Source organism: Thermoascus crustaceus (genome assembly GCF_041956765.1).
Source record: "Thermoascus crustaceus strain CBS 181.67 unplaced genomic scaffold VTN00scaffold_3, whole genome shotgun sequence".
Taxonomy (NCBI): Eukaryota; Fungi; Ascomycota; class Eurotiomycetes; order Eurotiales; family Thermoascaceae; genus Thermoascus; species Thermoascus crustaceus.
In genome coordinates this window covers 3478690-3501234 of record NW_027192529.1, presented here as the reverse complement: position 1 = coordinate 3501234, position 22545 = coordinate 3478690, and the positions used below count along the sequence as shown (strand labels likewise).

The following is a 22545-nucleotide window of genomic DNA, read 5'->3' as shown; positions in this document are numbered from 1 at the left end:
TGTTTAGCCACGGTGTTACCCCCGCTACGATACCCACGCCCGAGCTTGATAACGCACGACACTAAAGGATATGTGATAAAGTGCTTGTCGCGGTATATAATGAATGCGATGTTGTATTCATTACTCTTAAGGTTATCTATTTCTAGACATGAGGTGAGGTCTATATCCAAACATGGGGTCCCTACCCTAAAATGTCGTTAGACGCTTCGGCGTTGATGCAATTGTCAGCAGGACTATTACTAATACCGTCAAGTCAGTGCCCTGTTGATAAACACCTCATTTAACCGCTGGATTACCTTCTTCGAGATGGTATATGCAACCCTAGTTTCCTTGATCGCAGGTGAGACCAGCGCTGCTAGTTTTCTCTTTCCGGCCCCCTCTCTTGATTGCCATAGAGATACGCCCGCATCTTATTATTATATTCCGATAGCATCTAGACTCTCCCAACCACGTGCAACTGGATGCATTATATATCACTTCTAGTTTCCACCTCTGGTATCTAATCTTTGTGGCTGGTTTGTCAAGATCTGAGATAGGGATTATGGCCACCTACGAGAAGTTGATAGCTACCGCAACGCTATTTTGGCCCCTGAAATCGAACGCAGCGAGGTGAACAGCTATTGTGCTTGTCTACATGTAGTATTCTAGTGTTGCTCATTGGATGTCTTTGTGCCTGGCTTTTATCCCTGCCAGTGTTCGGATCATCAAGAGAACTTCGCATCTGAAACAACTACACGAGGCAGAGCCTATGTGTTGGTGTTATCTCACATCACGTAGGTTGCATCGCATGGGTTACGCGATTTCGCTAAAAATGACGAGAGTAATGAGCAACGATGCATTATTTTTTTTTTCTCCTCGTGTGCTTTTTCATCAGCGCAATAAATTGCAATGAAGAGCCCTGGAGATCAAGAGAAATAAAATAACCCGAGTCTAGTTTGTTAATAAATTTGACGATAATTGAAACAGAGTCGAGAACTCCCCGCCATCTGACATGGCGTCTAAGGAAGCGATCGCCTCAACGCAGGCGGATGATGGTAATTCTGTCGTCGTGAACGGAAACCTCGAGTATGTCTACGAAAAAGGTGGAAATGAAGCTATTCCATCGTACCAAGAGGCCTCTGGTGCTCCGGTGGAGCAGCAGTCTCCACTGGGATATAATGTCAGATGGGTGACAGCTGCGATGCTCAACATTGGGATGATCATAGGAACGGGTGTCTTTTCCACACGTAAGAGACACCAGTGCCCCCAGTTTGGATGCACCGGTTAACTAACCACATCTACAAGAAAATCAGCGGCTGTTATTCTGCAGAATGTCGGCTCGGTTGGCTTTGCCATGATTTTCTGGGTTCTCGGCTTCTTGGTTTCAGCGGCTGGTCTCGTGGTATACCTGGAGCTGGCGTCTTACTTCCCCAGTCGGTCGGGCAGTGAAGTAGTATACCTGGAGCAAGCTTATCCACGGCCCAAATACTTCCTTCCCATAACGTTCGCTGTACAGTCGGTGATCTTGTCTTTCAGTAGCGGCAATTCGATAGGTTTGTCTTGAGCAAAGTCGGGTCGTTAATATTATCGCTGCTAAAAAAGTTGGTTGCAGTTCTCGCGCAGTATCTATTCCAAGTAGCGGATAGCGAACCTACAGCATGGAAATTGAAGGGAGTTGCAGTCGCAGGTTACACTGTTGCAGTTTTGCGTATGTCGTGGTTAAGACCTTAAGACTGAAGTATTAAATATGCTGACGAACCAGTCCTCTCCTTCAACACTAAGCTCTCTCTCTACCTCGTCAATGTCATTAGTGTCATAAAGATCATCACACTAGTTTTGTATGTGTCAATTCCGTCCTTTATGACTCGAATGCTAACTCTTCCACAGCATCAGTATCACTGGATTTGTCGTACTCGGTGGCTATACGTCTGTGCCAGATCCCAAGGCAAACTTCCGTAACTCTTTTGAGGGAACGACTAATTCCGCGTATGGAATTACAAACGCGTTAGTAAAGGTGATGTTTGCATACCAGGGATACGCGAACGCCTTCAACGTGGTCAACGAGGTCAAGGTGAGTAGCACCGTGCACGTGTTATGATTTGCGAGCGACTAAGTAAGTCAGAAACCCATAAAGACACTGAGAATGAGTGCGGGAATCTCCCTGTTAACCGTAGCCGTTCTATATATCCTGTGCAATATCGCATACTTCGCTGCAGGTGGGTGCCTGCTCAACACGTTCAGTCCCATGCGTCCAACTAACTGTACCGTCTGTATCAGTCCCCAAGGAGCAATTGAAAAACTCACAGCAGACCGCTGCGAGTCTGCTGTTCAAAGCTGTCTTTAATTCACGTCGTGCTTCTCGTGGGCTAAGCTTTCTCATTACCCTCAGCGCCTTTGGGAATCTCGTAGCTGTACTTGTCGGTCAATCCAGAATGATCCGTGAATGCGCGAGGTGAGTGAAATTCCGAAAACGTTCCAATATTGTATCAAGTCCTAACAAATATATTGTGCAGGCAAGGAGTTATCCCATTCCCTCAGTTCTGGGTATCCACGCGCCCTTTTGGGACGCCATTGGGGCCGTACTTCTTGAAGTGGTTCGTGACTGTCATCATGATTGTCGCTCCTCCAGCTGGAGATGCATTTAATTTCCGTAAGTTACCTGTCCATCAAGCGCCACGACAAAGTACTCCATTTTCTGAATGGCTTCTATAGTCGTCGATTTGCAGTCATATCCCGCAGCCGTCTGCAATGCTTCCTTGACGGTTGGGGTGTTCCTTATCCGTCACCAGCGCAAGAATATCGGCGCGCCAAAGACAGAATTCCGAGGCTGGAATGTGGTCTTGATCTTTTCGTTACTGATCAATATATATCTGCTGGCGATGCCGTGGTACCCGCCCAAAAGTGGAAGTACCGGTGGCGATGTCAGTTTCTGGTACGCGACGTACTGCGTTGTTGGCATCGGAATGTATGTTCTCTCTTCTTGAGTCGCCTCATACCGGCTATGGAATTGAGGGTATCACTGACAGTCCGACCAGTCTCGTCATTTGTGCGCTTTATTACTACGCATGGATCTATCTTCTTCCTAAGCTAGGTGGTTACCAGATCCGCCAGGAAGTGGTGGAGCTTGAGGACGGCGCAACGACTCATCGTCTTAGAAAGGTTCCAAACGATCAGCTTTCCCTCTGGGACAGGGAGCATGATGTATCGGGGAGAGCGAGACACAGGTCTGGAAGAGGACCTGAGGTACCATGACTTGATTATAGTCTTTTAGAGTCATTCTGTTAGGCGGCTCAACCTTTTATGGGGCGGAACCTTTAACCGTGCGAAGTGAAAAAGCATACTTGAGATGAGGTTGCTCTTATCTGACCAATGGACGTTTTATCGTGTCTCACCAGTCCAAGACATGAATACTATGACGATAGTGTTTAAAGCTTCACAGATGACGTTGAGCTGGTCCCAACCTATCAAGAGGTCTAATTTGTATTGCCGCATCATGCAACCGTCTTCCAGTGAGGCCAGAGGGCCAGTGTTCCACTCCACGGATCTAAATACACTACTATATCATATCTTTCGTCACCCGTCCCCTGCTGCCCAGTGGCTTGGTAGATTCCTATTTTATACCCGTGTAATTTTGAAGCCATTGGGTGGGTAACGTTACCCAGACGTATGATGAGTCATGGACCCTAGGGAAAGCCAGCCCAAATAAAAATACAGAAAAAGCGGCAAGGTGGGTGGCGCCGGAAGATATGATATACTAGTGTACACAGTACTTCAATATGAAACGCTGGAGCCTGCCTTGGATTGACTTTTAGCAAAGACGCTCGTGGATGTACTGCGTGAGACCATATCGATACAGGTTTCAGGACATCCAGATGCATCGCCTTTCGTATATTCCACCACGAGGTTTGAGCGTCTGTGACAAGGTGTCCCTGAGAATTATATATGTTATGCTGTTGAAAAGACCTTAGGTAAGCCAAAAGCATTTGGTCGTTATTGAGCCCTTTTTAGGTTAAGTGGGAAGAGACCCCATCGAATCCATCCCGCCGAAATACGGAGAACATATCACGCACTAAGACTGCTTCGTTCGGGCGCTACCGTCCTTATTCTCCACCCCCGAGGTATCTAGGGCCAGGGGCATACCCACGCCTGGTGCATCAAGGCCATCAAAGATGTGACATGCGCTGCTAGCCTTTTGCAGAACATCGACAGAAACAGCTCACAAGAGCAGGCTGTGTCCATAACACGGGCAAGCTTTGCGAAGGTTCACGAGCGCTGCACATCAGTCGATCTGTATATCTGGAGACGTATTTGATGCGGCTGGGATCATGTGACGTCGCCGCAGACCCTGTTCATCTCCAGATATGCAGGATGCGGTCAGCGGCAGCATCTTTCTCTCATAATCATGCCAGGTACCAACGCCATCCTGTCCGAGATGTCGCCCCCTTCCCTGCTCGATAATGAAACTCGCCGCAGCACTGGAATGCTGACTACGTCCAGCTGCACCCAAACTTCTGTGCCTGCATTGGCGAACAGGCCAAGCCTTGGAAGCGATCCACCAAGTGGGGGCCCAAGGGGGGCAGAGCAGACGCCTAAGAAACCGCAGTTTCAGGATGCCTGATCATCCTTTTTTTCTCTGTCCAACGGCAGTGGCGCGAGACAAAGAGCCCCGCGACGGCGGATGTTATCAGAGTCCCGGCTAAGGGACCAACAGGAGCCGCCAGGGGGTCGACCTTGCAGATGGTTGGTCTGTCCCTGTCCATCCCATCCTCATGGCACAGATATCGGGCTCTCGGCATCGTGCCAGCGCCCAACAGCATCTGAGAACGTGCTGGCTAAAAGCCATTGGTTGGAGCTTAATGAAATATCGACAGGGTGATCCTGAGAATGATGAACCATGAGGCCAGCGCAGTAGGGGAGCAACGCGGACTGTACCACCGGGGCCGACAATGAGAAAGGGAGACACACTGCGTTGCTCCCTGCGCAGAGAGGTGTCAGAGCACAGAGCAATTTCAGTCCTTCGTGCCTGATCGAGTGTCTCGTTGTCCGCCCCTCTGTTCTATCCCTCACTGGCTGGAAATTCAGGCGTGGTTCTTGGGTTTGGCCGCCGGTACCCAAATCATCTCCTAGACCGGCATCCCGCCACCCCGCCGGCCCGCAGATAATGTCCATGCTCATTATGGCCAAGGAGCCGGTCGATCGACATGATGCCTCCCGCTGGCCCTTTGCTTCACTCCTTCTTTCGTCGTCCCCTTTTGCGCTCTCGAGGCCGTTTTCTCCTTCGTATCCCTCTCCGGGTCATGGCTTGAATTCTTCATTCGCTCGCTTTCAAAACATATCGTTGACTTCTTGAAAGTCTGCCACTCCTTTTGCTCGTCTTCTCTCCACTCGTTTTACGAGGGTCTTGGTGATAGTTTATTTCGTTGCGGCCCTGTTGACCCTTTCGCGATATCTACCTACCTAGGTACCTTTTATCTGCCTTTCACAAGTTATCGTTCGTTACCAAGAACCGCGCTTATTGTCCGCAAGGAAAAAGAAACATTTGACGTGCGACGAATCTGGGAGCTGTATCTGAGGTTACTGCGCAATACGCGTGCTGCGATAGAGCCAAGAGCCGTCAAAAATACTGCGCAAGCTATATTTCTGTTTCCAAGGGGAAAACACCGGAACAGCAGCTTGGAAAGTCAATTCAGTGAAGGATTGATACCGGAGCCACCGTGTGACGGAGCAAACAATAACGTCTGTCGGAAAAACAAACACCGGAATCAACATAAATATTGACCCCACAGTTTTTTTTCACTTATTTGGAATCCACGCGGTGAAAGAACTCCCTGTTGTTGTTACTGTCAGATTGCTCAATATTTGAATACCTCACAACATGTATTGGAGTAACCGACGCAGTGCTGCTCTTGCAGCAGCCTTGACTCTTTACTCGGGCTCGGCCGAGGCTTTCTGGCGTCTCCCATGTCGAGGACAGGCCGGTGTTGCTAGAATGGATCCCTTGGTGCAGCCAGGTGTTCCTTCGGACCATGCTCACGTTATCCATGGCGCCAGCAGTAAGTATTTCCATAAGATACCATGGCTTCCAAATGCATGAGAAGCATTCCGAACATCGCAGATGAGCTTTGATGACTGGGCTAGATGCTAACTCTGATCAACAGACTTCGCCTTAACGGTTGACCAGGATATCCTCAGAGCATCCAAGTGTACTTCGTGCGCTGTGAAGCAGGATCTGTCCAACTACTGGGTACCATCTTTGTACTTCATGCACAAGAATGGTACCGCAGAGATGGTTGAGGAAGTTGGAGGAATGCTTGCGTAAGTATCCTGCTAACATAATTTGCCTTTGGGACATCCCTTGAAAGAACTGTTGAGACATTAGTTCCTTGAGCTGGAATAGATACTAATCTGACGATGATGATAGGTACTATCTCTTGTACGGAGACAACATCAAGGCATTCCCGGCCAACTTCAGAATGGTAGCTGGAGACCCTTTCCTCCGCAATTTCACATGGCCTATCCCAGACCCGCCCAAGTCCGAGTGGTCTGGTGATCAGGTGTCCCAGTTCGCTCTGCAACAGAAGGCTATTGGATTCAACTGTCTCGACTATTCCAAGCAGCCGGAAGCTTCCCTGTACCGCCACTTCCTTCCGGACAAGGATTACCTTGATGCGAACTGCAAGGATGGTGTCCGTTTTGAGCTCATGTTCCCTTCTTGCTGGAATGGCAAAGATCTGGACACTCCCGATCACAAGTCTCACATGGCCTATCCATCGCTCGTGATGAACGGTGACTGCCCTCCGGGCTTCGAGACCCGGCTCCCTTCCCTTTTCTACGAGACCATCTGGAACACGTATGCTTTCAAGGATAAGGAGGGAGAGTTCGTCATCGCTAACGGTGACCCTACTGGATTTGGCTACCACGGTGACTTCATCACCGGCTGGGATCCTGATTTCCTTCAGCAAGCGGTGGACACTTGCACCAACCCAAGTGGTGAGGTTCAGGACTGCCCTCTCTTCGAACTTCAGAGCGAAGAGGATCAGCAGCAGTGCAAATTCGAAGTTCCTGAGATACTCAAGCTTGAAAACGCTATCTTCGATCTGGTCGGTCTTCCTGGCAATGTCCTCATCCAGAGGGGACCTGAGGAAGCGACCAAGGGCGCAACCTCCCAGCCTGCCTTGGGTGGAATCTCAATTCCTACACCCTCGTTGCCTGGTCTCGACCTTCCCTTGCCTTCCCTGATTCAGAACGCGGTTAACCAAGGTGTGAACGCTATCAACGGCGCAGCATCCAGCTCCGCTGCTACGACTCCGGCTGTGACTACCGCCCCGGTCCTGACCTACAGCCCGGCAGCCCCGACTCCCACTCCTCTCACCACTCAATCCGAAGTCGAGGTCGTGACCATGCGGATGCAGGTCGTCGTCACTGTCGATTGCGACGGCAACCCCGTCGGCACCACTACTCGTCCGGCGTCGGCCATTGCTACCGCGACTGAGACGGAGACTATCACCACTACTCTTCCGCCAACGGCGCCGGCTGCTGCCAAGAGAGACCAGGTTCCCGGCCACATCGTCCACGGACACGCCCACCGGAGGAGAAACTACAAGGGAGGTGTTGATGGCTGGTTCTAAGCGTGAATTTTGGTGACGATACCTTTCTACTGAATGTTGAGACCTCTACGGGGCTTCTTTCTACAGTGTCTATTTTAGTTTTACGGGTTGTAGGTGGAATGGAAAGGGGACTGAATAACGAAGTTTTTATCATACGAGCGGTCTTCGTGGAATTTGTGAATCGCTTCCCAACGTCCCTTACTATTTACCTGCTTGCCCTTTCTTGACATTTGTTGATAGTTTTTACCTTTTTTACATCCTTCTTGCTCATACTTGTTTCCTCGAAAGAACAGTATATGATGCTCTTTTTAGGGCTTTTTTCTTCTTTTTTATCCATTGTACTTCTGTTTTAGAAAAGAACCGGGCTATTAAGCATCTTCGAATGCAAAAGTATGCCATGAAACGTAAATAATCTCCCAATCCTATCTGTCTTCCATCCATCCAATCGTTATGATCCGATCCGATCTGATCTCCTATATTTTAGATTCTTATTAATCACCGGGTGAAGATGGTCGTTTCATGACCCGATAAAGGCAAAGGTACCTAACTACTCCACTGAATGGAACGGAAAAGGACCGTGTTGAATCCGGATCTGAATCTGACGATGATCTCCAGTCCGTCTGGACCCTACTCAATAATAATCTGATCTTTCGATTCGATTCGATTAAATCCGATTTGATCCCCTCCCCTGTCAGGGACCTGCCTATTTTGACTAGACACTAGACACTAGACACTGACCTCGGGATCTTGGGATCTTGGAAAAAGATCTTGGGTTGGGAATCTTGGCAGTGAGCCAAGCGGGTCTGGACTGACTTACAAGAAAAATAGACTTTGAGGGGATGTCAGAGCAATTGAATTAGGCGCCAACTTTCTTTCTTGGCTTGGTTACTGTTGCACTGACACTGACACTGACCTCAGTGGCGGCTATACAGTACTGTGCCATATCTTTTGTCACTCCCTCCCCTGCTACCTGCCGTCTTGGCGGGTTGCTATTCTATAACCACATGACTTTGAAGCCACTGGAGGGTACCTGGACACTATGATAGGTCACAGACCCTAGACAAAATCAGCCTGGATTGCAATATAGCAAAAGCAGCAAGCTAAGTGGCTTGAACAGGTGGGAGGGTTGCCGAAAGATATGGCAACCTAGTGTAGATGATGGATTTTCTTGGCATAAATGCTAAACTGAAAATTGTATATTGTGGTCAACCTACTGTTAGGTAAAAAGCAAGTCCGTTCGTTCGTTGCGCACGTCGCATCGTATCGCATTATTATTGGCAAAGTTATTGCCTTGTGAGAGCAAGATTACCTAATTTTTTTTTACCTAGTTCGAATTCCTATTTTATTATTATATTTCTGGAGTTCTTTGATAGTTCCACTAGTATAACTGCAAAAATTTTCCCCTCAATGAACCGTATGTATGTAGGTGTTACTGAATGAAGACTATCTATCTGTTCCGTTTCGCTTGATTGAAAAACGTTCTCTTGATCAATAGCTCTCAGATAGGAGGAAGCGTCAACAATATACTGTACCGACCAGATATATATATTTTCTCATTGGCTGATAATTAGTCTGCCTAAGAGCTTTTACTATAATCCATTCATGACCTTGCTATTTGAACCGTGGTGGGAGCAAGCCCCAGCGGAACCTGCCAGCCGGATCGTTCCTCCTTCAGGCCTGGCGTGATAACACGATACTCACCATCCCCATATGGCGTCTCAACCCACATGACCGTGGATGGCGCCTTGGGGACCCAACTGAGCTGTGACAGGGTCACAGAGACAACCCCAGAACTAGGACAGTAGCTGAATTCCTGAATGATCCCAGCAGCGATCGTGACATAGACCCCTAACGGTCCGATGTATACCCTCTGACGAACAGCGTCTCTAGGTTGAACTGTGATAGTATTGCCCTGATCTTCGATGATGTTGCCTCCATAAGCGACTAGACCAAGCTCCTTGTCCTGAACGACGTACGTTCCCGAGCAAAGAATAAGGCCAAGATGGTTTGGACCGTAGTCGCCGCTGTAGGCGTCCCAGGCTAAGGTCTCTGGGAATGAATGGAAGGAGGCAGATGCGAAACCGTCCTGGTCGATGTTGGAAAGCGGACCGTTCATGCCGCCGTAGCCGATCCGGAGCAAGTATGAGTCTGTAGGGTTGCTGCGGAATGCAGATAGCGTTACGAGTGCGTTGAGGCCAGAGCCGTAGTGGTGGATCTGGCGTTCGATGCGGCGTAGTTTCCCGGCGTATCTAATCAGAATGAGAATGGTATATTAGTACAGAGCATCCCACACACGGTGAGAGGATGGGGCCGTGTAAATACGCACAAATTATCCCAATAGCGACGAGTGTTACCATTCCACCCCCAGTGAGATATGGATGGTGTGTAGCCAAGAACAGTATTTAGTGTCTTGACCGCAGTGTCGTTGTAACCAAAGTACCTAAAGCAACTTAGCAACGACACGTGAAACTGCTCCGGAAGGAATCGTACTTGCTCCAGTAATACACGCCCTCCTGGGCAGTCGAATCCCAGGCCATTTCACTCCCAAAGGGTGCCGGTTCCGAATCCCATTGGGTAGCGCGGGACCGCATAGCGGCCGTTAGAGATTCTGCCTCCGAAGTCCTGTTTTCTCGCCTAAGGTCGGCTAGGAGTTCGCCAATGACAGTCTCGCCCATTAAACCAACTCGAGAGTATGAGACGACTGGATCGCCATTTTCATTAACTGCCACACAGCGCATTACGGTCTGGTACGCCTGGTTCAAGTACCATTCCCACGATTCAGCCTTTAGCAATCCCGGATACGCCCTTCCCACCCGGTACAAAGACCAGTATGCCGCAGTAATATGAACATAATCGTAGGCTCTATCCGTAGAATAGGCTGCAGTCTTGTTCCATGACGACCAACTCGTCCAGTCAGTATTCGGGTCGTACTTATACTCTGGCACAGCATCTGGTTGATAGAAGAAGATACTCTTCCGCACACTGAAATCCCTATTCTGAATGGTCTTCCACAGCACTGAATGAATAAAAGTTTCAAGTTTTGTGACCTCATCCTCATCTGGCTGCGCAGACAGTTTCATCATGGCAGCCACGAAAGCTCCAGCTCCTCCTTCGTCACTCAAACCAGCAATCCACACTCTGTTATCTTGAGTGACTATGCTGTTTTCCTCCCGGTCATACGACATAACAGAGGGGGCACGACCAAAGGAATCCTGCGTGTCTGTAAACCACTGAGATGTAGTATGGAAATTGCCAAGGTCTCTGATCGCTTCCGTCGCTGGCTTTGTAATGTAGTAGTGCACCGTTTGGACCCTTCCATCCAAGTATTTTATTGTTACTCTGGCCCGGCCCCAAGCTGAAGGGCTCAGTTGCAGCGTGTAGACGCCTTGTTTGGTCTTTGATATTGAAAAGGCACCTGAAGGCTCGCAAGTAATGTTACTCGCATCAGACTGCGAGAAAAGGAACAGCTGTGCCGTCAGATCGCTAGGTACGATATAGCCAGGGACTCCAACAGCAAAAGGTGTTTCGGTATTTTGGACGGTAGTTGCGATATCCCGTACTCCACCTCGAGAAAGAGAGAATCTCAGCCCAACGGTCATCGACTCTCCTGGCTTGAGGGTCCTGGATGAAGGAGGATTCCACGGTTGCGCATCACTCCACTCGTTTTCAGCCCATGCCTTTGTGAGCACCTGCCATTCGTAGAACCCCTCAAAGGTCTGACTGCCATACTCTGTCCCAGGGTAGCTCACTTCGGGGAGATTTCGATAAGCTTCCAATGGCGTGTCTCCTAGAGGAGTAATGACAAGTGCGGTTCCCGTACCACGAACAGGTGTGATTTGGAGATAGCCCGCATCAAGTCCAATATATGGGTCTTCAAGGGAGCACTTTTCCTGGATCTCAACAGCAGATCGATTTGTAAAGATGCTGTTGCACTCTGTTGGAAATCCAAGGCTCCCAATTTCTATATCTTCGTCGCCCGAATTTTCCAACGTGAATCGCAGCCCCAGATCTCCCGAAACGTCAACCCACTCCCTCGTCACATTCAGCGGAATGTTGCCAGGGAGAGTTGGTTCCATGTTTGATGCGGCCAGAGCTTCTGTAGGTATAGCCCTGACGGGTCTGCGCACTGAAGCAGAATTGCCATCCACCCATTCTGTGCCTTTTCCAACCCGATAGCGAAAAGTAATGTCTCCTAGATGATGTTGACCGTCACCAGCCCGCAGGGGCAGGTAGTCAAAGGCTAAGAAATCAAACGACTCCCCAGACGGCTTCAACGAAGCGAGAATATGTGCATCCTTAACCAATTTAAAGTCGAAATTCTTAGTTTGAAATGTCAAGAACCCGTCTGCCAGACCTAGTGTATCTCCCTGCCCGAGAACTGTGGAAAAGTGGAGAACAAGGAAAAGTAAGAAATCGAACCCTAAACCTGTTGAAGTCATTTTTGAATACCATGCTCTCGTATCGTCTCTCCATTAATTAAAGTAGAATAAATGAAGATAAAAAAAGCACTGTTAGCAGAAAGGGATCATTCTTATTATGCCGAGCTTCGGAGGACGAAGTCGGAAAATATCCGGCGGGGTATGTGGTCTTTTGTAGATCCCTATTCAGATGGGGAAAGGGCCGGACCAGAAGCTGTTGTAGAGTAAAAGACGGTCTCATAGAAAGCCAAGTCATCATACTTAACCGGTGCGCTTTGATCGTTGACGAGCGATATGCGTGCAATTTCTCCGGAGGGGAGAATCCCCTATGCACTTAATTAGGCAGGTATCTGCTCGGACATTAACCCGTGGGATGTTGTAGTATTTGAGGCTTTTCCCAGTTGCATACATATAAACAAGCCAGATTTGATATACTGAGAATGGTCAGATCGTTGCGTAAAAGAATGTAGACTGTCTAATCATTAGCTGTAGTAGACTAGGCAACTCTGTGGCGAAAAGAGGTCAGTGGTGAGCTATTGAAAGCTGGGAGCCTGAATTTCGCTAGTATAAGATAAATCATTATAGAGTATTTGAGCAAGGAGCGATCAAGCAATTATGGACAGGCAAGCGAAGAATTCTGGGATGACTCCAGAAGATGGCGATGCGGAGACGGCGTGTCTCCTCCAGCTTCTTTAGGGCACGTGGGGCAAACCGCGGCGGCATCTCCGCACTAAACCAAATCCCGTAATCTCCGTCTGGGCCACAATTTTTTCAGCAACAGCGTCTGTAGTTGCTGCTTTAGTTGAACTCCTGCAGTCTCGGGCTATAATGGCTTTGCTGCTGTGCGATATTCGATGACATTATTCGCATATCCTCTTTGTGAACTTAACATCTCCTCTCAGTCCCTCACCGCTGCGTAGATTGCCACCGCAATCGGCAGTCTGATAATGACCCCGAAAACGCCTCTTCCACTCTCAGAGGAGTGGAAGGACCCTGATTCCTATATTGATTCCCTCCTTTCTTTCGCTACCTCGTCCGCCCTCTTCAGGAATCTCTGTGGCGGAGTACATATTCTAGACTTTTTAACCAGAGAGCCGGATCTTTACACGTCATTGTTGCCCCAGGACTGGAGAGCGTTCTTCGACAAGCATGACATACAGGATATCCTGTTTCTTCTGTTAAGGGAAGATATAACACCGCTTAGAGAAAAAGTCTCCGCGCTCAAGGACAAGGCCACAGACGAAACTACACAAGATGAAAGGACATGGAAAGGAGGATCTCTGCCCCCAGCCAGTCTGTTGGACTACATACACGACATCCGGAGGCTTAGCCTGAGGCGGGAGTTTACGCCCCCAAGCCCCAAGAATGCAAAAATTCCAAGGAATATTGCTGTTGGCATGAGACCCAAGAAATATCATGAAGTTGAAAACTTCTCCCGATATGTTGCTGATCTCTCTACCAATGTAGAACAGACAAGAGGAGTGCCTGTTTCCCACATCGTGGATTTTGGTTCTGGACAGAATTACCTTGGGCGAACACTTGCGAGCCCACCATACAATAAAAACATCATCGCCATCGAAAGGAAGCATGATTACATCAGTGGAGCTCAGACCTTCGATATCAAAGCCAAACTCGCTGAAAGAAAAGTCACCCTGAGAGACAAGAAGACGTATAGACAGGACAAGCCAGTCCCTTTAGAAAAGCCCTCTGGCTACCCTGACTGCTGTCCAGACGAATCCGACGCAAAGAAGGCTCTCGAACCAGTCTCAGACGCCATTAATGGACAGGACAAATCTATTACTGTGATTAACGTTTTCAGCGAGCTTAATCTTGGTGCTGATGACTTCAGCTGGGCTGGGACTAATGTTCCCAAGAAACTGGCTGCTGATGATGAGGAAGAGCTCAAACCGAGAGGAACTATGAACTACATCGAACATGAAATCGAGAACGGTTATCTGGAGCCTATCATTAAGCATGTGGTTCAGCCTGAGGCAGCAGATGTGGAAGAGACCAAAGATGGCTCAGTAGTTGCGGTTGATACTGATGACCAGAAGGCGGCCAGTGTCATAGTGGTCTCCTTGCATTCCTGTGGCAACCTCCTTCACCATGGCGTGCGTTCCCTGGTTTTGAACCCATCAGTTGCAGCCATTGCCATGATTGGATGCTGCTACAACCTCATGACTGAGCGCCTTGGCCCTGCAACATGGAAGCTTCCCGTCCTCCGCTCCGTCCATCCTCGTCTTCATGAAACTGCCACTGCGTATGATCCACATGGTTTTCCAATGTCGAAGCGCCTGGAAGAATACCCTTACGAGAATGGAACTGGCATAAAGCTGAATATAACCGCAAGGACGATGGCTGTCCAGGCCCCGTATAACTGGGGACGAGATGATAGCGAAGGGTTCTTTACACGCCACTTCTATCGGACTCTCCTTCAGCGCATACTCTTAGATCGAGGGGTTGTTCCGAAGCCGGAAACAAGGCCTAATATTTACGAGAAGCCAGAATCGGACTCCCCAGGTGGCACTCCTCTCATTGTGGGCTCACTAAGAAAGGCTGCTTTTGCGTCTTTCCCTGCGTATGTCCGAGCTGCCGTGGCGAAGTTGGTTCGTGATCCAACCTATGGGACAAAGATCGAGAAAGAGATGATGGGCATCTCTGATGAGGAGTTGGAGCGATATGTAAGGGACTACCTCCCATCAAAGAAGAACCTCAGCATCGTGTGGAGCTTGATGGCTTTCAGCGCCAGTGTCGTTGAAGCCATCATTGTCATTGATAGATGGCAGTTCCTTCGAGAGCACGATGTAGTCAAAGAATGCTGGGTTGAACCGGTCTTTGACTACAGTGAGAGTCCCCGGAACCTGGCCGTTATAGGAATCAAAAAGTGAATCCACCGTCTCCTCGACTCGATATCTCTTTGCGAGCAGGACGTAGTCAAAGAGTACGGGCTGAATCAGTCTTTGACTACAGTTAGAAGTCCTTCCAACCTGGCTGTCATAGGAATCAAAGGGTGACTCGTTGTCTCCTTGTCTCATTATTCCATCTGTCACTCCATGGATATCTCGATTTACCTGTCCCGTATCTTATTTATAACCAGCAGAATCACCTCACCATCATCTATACGCATAGCTTCCATCTCTCAGCGCTCAACACATATCACGCATCATCGTACACTATCACGCATAACCACGTACGAGAACATACAACAGCTCTCTGGACTCTAGTACAGCCTCAAGATGACTAAGTAAGCCCAAAAGAGTTATATAACCGCAGGAATGCATTCTCTTGATAGACACAAGACACTGACATCTCTTGCAGTTGCACCATCCTTGTCGAGCCGGAGGAGTGTGAGTACGTCATTGACATAGAGCAATCGGAAGTCTTCAAAAGCATGTTGCAGAAAGGCTTCCCCGAACATAATGAAGGGATTATTAGGCTCCCTAAGGACGAGCCAAACGACTTCTTATTGAATTCCTCGAAACCGGAAAGAACGATTTTATCGGGGGCGCAGAACCAACAAACCACATTCTCGGAGACGTAGGCGCCTCCCACTACGGGTCCTGGTACGGCAAGTTGGGAGAGCAAGCTTCCGACTCCACATCATCCCAAGCTGCGCAGCAAGCCCCCTCCTCAATCGACGGCAAGGAGCTACTCGAAGACCTCTTCCGCCTCTACATGATGGCGACAGGTACAAATTGGAAAACTGGAGGGCGTTTCTCGCCTATCACATGTTCGGGCCGCAAGGCGTGGTCGGCTTCTGCACATCTCGCGAACTCTTCGACTTCTTAGCCCAGTTCGTCTCCCAGCCCATGAGCGCTCCGCCGGAGAATTTCAACACTCAGATCAGACGGTGCATCCAGAACTGTTTCATTTCCTCGGGCCGGTTCGACCCTTTGCTCCCGGAGTTGGTCAAGAAGGGTGGGCCGGTGCAGAACTTATTTTTCTGGAGGTACGAGAGCTGTACCGGTTTCAGCTCAAATCGGAACAAGTGAATATTGACTTGGCTAAAAAAGGTCTGATTTAGAATTTTTTTTTTAAAAAAAAAGATGGGTCAGCTGGTTTGGCCCTCCCCCCAAGACCTGGCGTCGGGGTTTGGTTTTCTTCTCAAGTACCTGCGCTTCAGCATAACCAGTAACAGATGAAATGAAATGGAATGCTGTCTTTCTTATATTCTATCTTCTGACTGAAAGTCGTTTAAAAAGAAACCAATTGGCGACCAACTCCCGAGGCGACACGCCCTGGGAAAAAGAAAATAGCACGTCATATACATATCTTGAAATTTTCTTTCTAAAAAGGAGGACACTTCATTCATTCACTATAGCATGTAGTTAGCGATCGTCATGAAGTAAAACAAATCTAAGGATAATAACGTAGAAGAAGATAAGACATATCATAGCCATAGTGACATATCAGCCCAACGATATCCAAGCATAGCCATAGCATAGCATAGCAGAGACAAGGCTAAATTTAAAAAGCCAGTCAGCACTTCCAGGGTATATGTTTACTTCCCCCAGTTCCAGTTCTCTTCTACTACAACAACAACAACAGTCTGAGCAAGCAAGCAAGCAAGCAAACAAACAAGCAAGGTTCTGCGAGCGAAACAGAAAACGCCATGCCATCACTGATAGATATCCCGATCCGATCTGCTCCGAGCTCTCTCTAACCTTTATTGTATTGTATCCCATCGGTTTCAGTTTGTGTTTGTCTTATCTGTGTCCGTTCTGTCCGTTCAGCATGTCTATCTATTCATCATCATGACTTCGGCTCTGGCGGCGAAATCCAGCGTCCATCACGAAGCCAGACTCCAGCGCCACCGTATAAACCTGCCTCCGAGCCCCGGAGGAACGCGAAGCGGAAGAAGAGGTCCTCGGGCTCGTCTTCTGCGTCGTCGTCACCATTGCTATTGTTGTTGAGGGGAAGGCCACCGTTGTCCGGTACCACGCCATTGATCAGTTCCAGTCCCCGGTGGCCGTGCCGGTGCCAGGTGAACTCCCCACGCGGATCCTCGTCGAGGAAGCCGCGCCAGCGTTCGACGTCGTTGACGAGGACGCTGACGCCGTCGACGCCGAGAGAGGCCATCCGTTCGCGCTCCCACAGCGCAAAGGTGATGTTGCCGTTGCCTCGGTATTTATGAGGATGGTGGGATACTTGTATTTGAGGAACGTCGGGAAGGGAGATTCGAACGGATGCGCTGGTGATGTTGGGGCTTGTTGCTCCCCACCAGCCGTTGGCTCCGCCGGGACCGGAGGGCAGTTCGCCCAGGTCTGCGGGGGTCTGAATGATGGATGCGAATCCCCACCGTGCGACGCCGTTGACGAAGAGGCCGAGGAGCAGGCCTTGGTATATCAGCGATGGCCGGATCGGGAAGGCGGTCCCCGGCATAAGCAGTATGGCGAGGATGTAGTGGTGGATTCGGAGACGCAGGCCGGGAAGCGCAAGCAGGATGATGAGGATCGCGCCCATCGTGGAGTAGATCTTCAGGTAACGGGGCATTAGACCGCCACGGCGGATGTGCCATGTCTGGCCAAGGATGATTGAAACGACGATCGTGATCATCACGCCCAAAGCCAGCTTCGCCCCTGGTTGTTCGCGGATATCATGCGGCGTAAGGCGCTTGATTGGGATCAAAACGGCGAACGTGTAGTTATTCAGAGCTCCGATGAAAGCCGGAGGTAGATAGAGGAAAGTCTTGCTCAATTGGTAGATAGGAGACGACAATGGCTCCAGAAGAGGACGGGCGCAGTAGGTGTACAACACGAATGCCACAAACGACGCCGGTAGTAGTCGAGAGAGTAGGAGGGAGAAGAGGTCGGTGAGGGTTGGAAGATTCGGCGGGTCAGACACCAGACCGACGTGCAACATGAGTATGAAGAATGTGCTGAAGAAGAAAACAGGCGGGGAGTTCGTGAACAGGGAGAGGAGCACGATCGCTCCGATTGTGATGCCCAGTAAGGGCCATCTCGGGTCCCAAGGGCAGCTGGCTTGGGAAGACGACAGCTTCACAAAGCTAAACGACTTGGGAAATGTTGATGGAAATTCCACCGACGTCAATCCATTCCGGCGGGAGGATGGATACGAATGCGCGGCACCTTCCAGCTTCACCACGCCGCACCCACCAGCGGTGTTCGTTATAGCACCAGCATGGATGGCAGCTTGGCAGATGAAACTGTCCGCGCGATAGATACCCTGTGAGGAAGATTCGGGTTCGGGTCCACCCACAACGAGCGGTTGGTAATTGAAGGTTTGGTTGCCAACGGTATGGGGTTCCAGCAGCTGAGCGGCTCTGCAGTTTGCAGGGCAGCGGAACGTGAATGTCGAGGCGTTGAAGGGACGACAGTCATTTCCATTGAGACCGCACCTGTTTCCACCCTCCCTATCAATCTCAGTCAGTTATATCTCTCATAAAGAGATATCATCCGTGAGGTATCTGCGTTCCGTACCAGAAGCTGGCCGCACACGAAAGCGGTTGGGGCTTTCCGTATCCTTCAACATAACCCGACGTAGCGGAGTGAAGCAGAACAAGAAACCAAGAGAGAAACCAGCTCAAATATAATAGTAACAACAGCGCGATCTTGTGTTTCCTCTTTGGAAAGAAGCGATTCAAGTAGCGGACCGGTATTTCTTGAATATAGGGGAACAGAGGCTTCAGAAGCAGGGTCTTAGGCGGATCGGGCCCCTTCACCCAGCGTGCAACCGCACGGCCAGCTTTCCGGAGCGGCAGAGGAACCCATCCCCAGCGGAAGGACTTGGATGACTCCTGTACCCAGACGGGGAGTCGAAAAACATGCCCGTTGCCGTTGCGTCCCCGCGATCCTACAGGCAGCAGGTTATCGGAAGCTTCGGGATCGTCGTTGGTCTCGTCAGTCAACGGCGGTGGAACGAAGACACCCCGCTCCTCATCTTGGGAACGCTCGTACATTGTGAGGTGCTCTGATGAGGTTAACAATGGTCAGCGACACAGCGGGCACTTAAGAGCAAAGAGCGGTAGGCATCCATAAAGTCATCGACCTACCCAGGCGCCTCTAGTGGGGCACAAGAGACTATAACCTCCGAACACTGCCGGGACGATGCTCTACAAGAACGAAAGAATCGAGCTGCGATGATCCTGAGGCTAGCCAGGGCCCGAATGAAGGCATCGTTTGACAGCGAGCGGAGGCGATATAAGTTGCGACGCAGCGGGAGGGAGTTCGCGCAGTCTGCCGTCGCAGAAAACCAGTCCCGGCGAGCGAGGCGGCCCCGTGGCTCTCGGAGAGTCGGGACCGCTTTGCTTCCTCAGGCCAAGAACCACAGCGAGCGCACCACGCGTTCAGCTGAGGCTTCATCGCGACTCCAGATCTACGGCGATATCTGCTAGACATTGATAGCGCAGCGGATCATACTGCTCCATCCATGTCAGGCCGTGATCCTCGGGCCAGCTCCACCGCTACCCGCCGTCTAGGCCTTTAAGGCTTCTCCAGACATACGGACGAAAAAAGCCCGAGCTGCTTATCAAGCAGTTTCGCGTAGTTAGTGAACTAGTTAGTTATCAAAGGATTCCACGAGATAACGCCCTCCCCGGGAAAACCGCGGGGAGGATGGGCGATAAACATTTCTGTTTTTTCACCGGCACGGTTTTCTTCAATAAGAATAAGCTTCATCTAGAAAAGAGTCTATACATCCCACCGTGTCGTGCATACTAACCGAGCACGTCATTTTCGCCCACTCGCGCTCACAGCATGGCTGACAGCGCTCTTGCTCCACCGCTCGACCTATCGCACCACTTCTCATACACCACCAAGAACAGGGAAGAGAGCAGCGTCAAGAAATTCTACAAATACTTCCAGATCCCTGGGATCCACAACCTGGCGGGAGGTGAGCGGCGAGGCCCCTTGCTGGGACCGACGATCATGCCAGGCACGCAGGCAACATAAAAGCTAAATGTTGTACATGATCATCACAGGTCTTCCCCACGTGTCGTATTTTCCCTACGACACCCTCGAGGCGACCGTTGCGCTCCCGAACCGCCTGAAGCCGACTCCCAATGTCCCGGTCGATCCACCGGCTGTGGACATCGTAAGCAGCCAGCCACCTGCCTCGAGCAGGGTGACAGTGCCCAAGAAGAGCGAGACCACCAACGTTCTCAAGGAGATCGATCTCCTCACCGCATTGCAGTATGGAACTGCGGAGGGTTACCCACCGCTGCACTCCTTCGTGCGGCAATTCGTGCGCAGACACCTGCATCCGAACGTGCCCTATGCGGGAGGCCCCGAGGTGATCCTGTCATGCGGCGCGACCGACGGTTTCTCGAAGGCCGTCGAAGCGTTCACAAACGTGTGGAACAAGGACCGCGACTGGATCCGTGAGAGAGAAGGCATCCTATGCGAGGAATTCACCTACATGAATGCCATCCAGACCGTAAAGCCCAAGGGTCTCAACATCGTGCCAGTGGCTGTGGACGCACAGGGCATGTTGGCTTCCGGAAAAGGTGGTCTGGCAGACGTGCTCGAGAACTGGGACTTTCGCAAGGGACGACGTCCTCACCTGATGTACACTGTTACGTGAGTAGTGAAGCTCTGTAGCGTTACATATTACTGTGTATATCCGCTCTAACACATGCCGTAGGATCGGTCAGAATCCAACTGGGGGCACTCTGCCGGTGGAGCGTCGCAAGGAGCTCTACGCGCTGTGCCAGAAGTATGACGTCATCATCATCGAGGACGATCCCTACTGGAACCTGCAGTACCCGTCTGCGAGTGCGCTGGCCGCCAAGTATCGAGGAGACACGGGGGAGCCTAATCTCTATACCCGCAGCTACAATGCTCATGGGAAGTCTTCTGGATATGAGTTTTTGGACTCGCTCGTCCCCTCGTATCTCTCGATCGACACAGATGGGCGTGTCGTACGTCTGGACACTTTCTCCAAGACCATCGCGCCCGGTTGTCGTCTGGGTTGGATTACCGCACAGCCGGCGATCATTGAGAGGCTCACTCGGATCACGGAGTCGAGCACTCAACAGCCATCTGGATTCGTCCAGTCGATGATCGCTGAACTGCTCCTAGGTCAGCAGGATACTAAGGAAAGCAGCAAAGACGGACCCAAAGGTGACCGTGCCTGGAAGATGGACGGCTGGGTCCGCTGGCTCGAAGGTCTGCGCGGGGCCTACGAACGTCGGATGCAGGACATGTGCATCGCGCTCGAGGAGGGCAAATACCTTGTCCTTGACGATACGGACAGCCCTCTCTCCAACCAGCTTGGAGACATCAGCGATTGGGAAGTCGTGAGCAAGGTCCAGATGTACGACTTCGCCTGGCCCGCGGGCGGCATGTTCGTCTGGATCAAGATCTGCATCGACACCCACCCGCTGCGGTGGCAAGTCAGCGCGGAGAAGCTGTGTAATGCGCTCTGGATGCATCTAACCCGGAAGCCCTACCTGTGCCTGGCCGCGCCCGGTGGGATGTTCGCGCCCACGAAGAAGTCCGAGGATGTCGCGTGGCAGTACCTCCGGGTGTGTTTCGCGCCAATAGAGGCGGAGGACGTGCCTGCGGTCAGTAAGAAGCTTGTAGATGGTTTCAGAGCGTTCTGGCAGAAGAGGAACCTGGATGATATTGAAGATGTTGACCTATTCTAAGCTCCAGATCTCTAAAGCGTCTTGGTTTAGAAGCTACTTAATTGAGGGTGCAGCGTAGAAACTGCACGCCTTGAACGTGAGGACTAATGTTCGTGTTTTCGGGTCTTGATGGGGTTTCCTTAATCCGGTACTTTGGGATACAATTCTATTTGTTACTTCATGGGCCTGTATCCATCTCCACAGGCGAAAAATGTATCCCAGCAGATACCACTTCCGGTCTTGGAAGGATAATCTAGCTATCTTACTCAGTGGTAAACGGTACGTTATAGCGTTATAGTCGGAAGGGCTCTATATGGACGTTAATTAATACCTTAGGTACCTACTAGGTACTGACGGGTAGTACTAGGTATCCACTAGCACCTGCCCCGATTGAGCACCTTCCCGATTGGGAGATACTGCACTGCGGCCTCAGGTATTAATACGATCCTGTGTCTCTCGATGTCTTGTTCCTTTCCATCTCTTCATGTATGCTAGACAGCATCCTATTCCAAAATGAACCAACCCCATTGTACGGTACCATTCCATTCGCTCAAACAGAATCCAGAATGGCAATCTTTCAATACCTACCGAGTAATTAGTTGGCTTGCTGCGCTAGGGCTCCCCTAGATGTCCATCAGATGACAAGGAAAAGTGGTTGTGCTTTCCATCGAGTTTACTCTCACGAGGGTTGGTCATTCCTGAACACGTTCGAAGCTGAGCTGTGATACATACTCGCTGATCCGTTACAGCTCGATGGGATTGTGTTGTCCCTTCGAGAAGAGACCTCGTCAACAGAGCCAAGAGACCGGGTCCTGCGCGCTGTGAAATGATAGGTAGGTATAGCTAGGGCTTTTTTACTGATCCCTGTATGCCGCGTGTCTCTTACTAACACTGAGCAGGGTTCCAAGCCAATCTGCGTGATGCATAATTGGGACCTTTTCCCTCATGGACTATA

General features: G+C 50.3%; 8 protein-coding genes across 8 annotated transcripts; 6 read left to right on the top strand and 2 right to left on the bottom strand.

Annotated features, from left to right (window-relative positions):
• Window positions 1-991: 991 nt before the first annotated feature.
• Window positions 992-4800, top strand: VTN00DRAFT_6462 (uncharacterized protein; the record flags this gene model as incomplete). Its single annotated transcript, XM_069433101.1, has 12 exons — window positions 992-1226; window positions 1293-1532; window positions 1592-1687; window positions 1742-1817; window positions 1867-2050; window positions 2102-2195; window positions 2257-2431; window positions 2493-2629; window positions 2692-2944; window positions 3015-3222; window positions 3419-3581; window positions 4691-4800. The coding sequence occupies 12 exons, from the start codon at window positions 992-994 to the stop codon at window positions 4798-4800; spliced, it is 1971 nt and encodes a 656-aa protein (XP_069288894.1).
• Window positions 4801-5854: 1054 nt separating this feature from the next.
• On the top strand, window positions 5855-7607 carry VTN00DRAFT_6461 (uncharacterized protein; the record flags this gene model as incomplete). Its single annotated transcript, XM_069433100.1, has 3 exons — window positions 5855-6032; window positions 6138-6294; window positions 6401-7607. The coding sequence occupies 3 exons, from the start codon at window positions 5855-5857 to the stop codon at window positions 7605-7607; spliced, it is 1542 nt and encodes a 513-aa protein (XP_069288893.1).
• Window positions 7608-9186: 1579 nt separating this feature from the next.
• VTN00DRAFT_6460 (uncharacterized protein) lies at window positions 9187-11662 on the bottom strand (the record flags this gene model as incomplete). Its single annotated transcript, XM_069433099.1, has 3 exons — window positions 9187-9835; window positions 9913-10026; window positions 10077-11662. 3 exons carry the CDS (start codon window positions 11660-11662, stop codon window positions 9187-9189), a joined length of 2349 nt encoding a protein of 782 aa, XP_069288892.1.
• Window positions 11663-12951: 1289 nt separating this feature from the next.
• On the top strand, window positions 12952-14892 carry VTN00DRAFT_6459 (uncharacterized protein; the record flags this gene model as incomplete). The annotated part of the gene is made up of 1 exon (XM_069433097.1): window positions 12952-14892. One exon carries the CDS (start codon window positions 12952-12954, stop codon window positions 14890-14892), a length of 1941 nt encoding a protein of 646 aa, XP_069288891.1.
• A 348-nt stretch (window positions 14893-15240) lies between these two features.
• Window positions 15241-15545, top strand: VTN00DRAFT_6458 (uncharacterized protein; the record flags this gene model as incomplete). Its single annotated transcript, XM_069433096.1, has 2 exons — window positions 15241-15248; window positions 15323-15545. The coding sequence occupies 2 exons, from the start codon at window positions 15241-15243 to the stop codon at window positions 15543-15545; spliced, it is 231 nt and encodes a 76-aa protein (XP_069288890.1).
• A 187-nt stretch (window positions 15546-15732) lies between these two features.
• Window positions 15733-16667, top strand: VTN00DRAFT_6457 (uncharacterized protein; the record flags this gene model as incomplete). Its single annotated transcript, XM_069433095.1, has 2 exons — window positions 15733-15953; window positions 16484-16667. 2 exons carry the CDS (start codon window positions 15733-15735, stop codon window positions 16665-16667), a joined length of 405 nt encoding a protein of 134 aa, XP_069288889.1.
• An 89-nt stretch (window positions 16668-16756) lies between these two features.
• On the bottom strand, window positions 16757-18923 carry VTN00DRAFT_6456 (uncharacterized protein; the record flags this gene model as incomplete). Its single annotated transcript, XM_069433094.1, has 2 exons — window positions 16757-18377; window positions 18445-18923. The coding sequence occupies 2 exons, from the start codon at window positions 18921-18923 to the stop codon at window positions 16757-16759; spliced, it is 2100 nt and encodes a 699-aa protein (XP_069288888.1).
• Window positions 18924-19719: 796 nt separating this feature from the next.
• VTN00DRAFT_6455 (uncharacterized protein) lies at window positions 19720-21611 on the top strand (the record flags this gene model as incomplete). The annotated part of the gene is made up of 3 exons (XM_069433093.1): window positions 19720-19855; window positions 19944-20541; window positions 20606-21611. The coding sequence occupies 3 exons, from the start codon at window positions 19720-19722 to the stop codon at window positions 21609-21611; spliced, it is 1740 nt and encodes a 579-aa protein (XP_069288887.1).
• Between the last annotated feature and the right edge of the window lie 934 nt (window positions 21612-22545).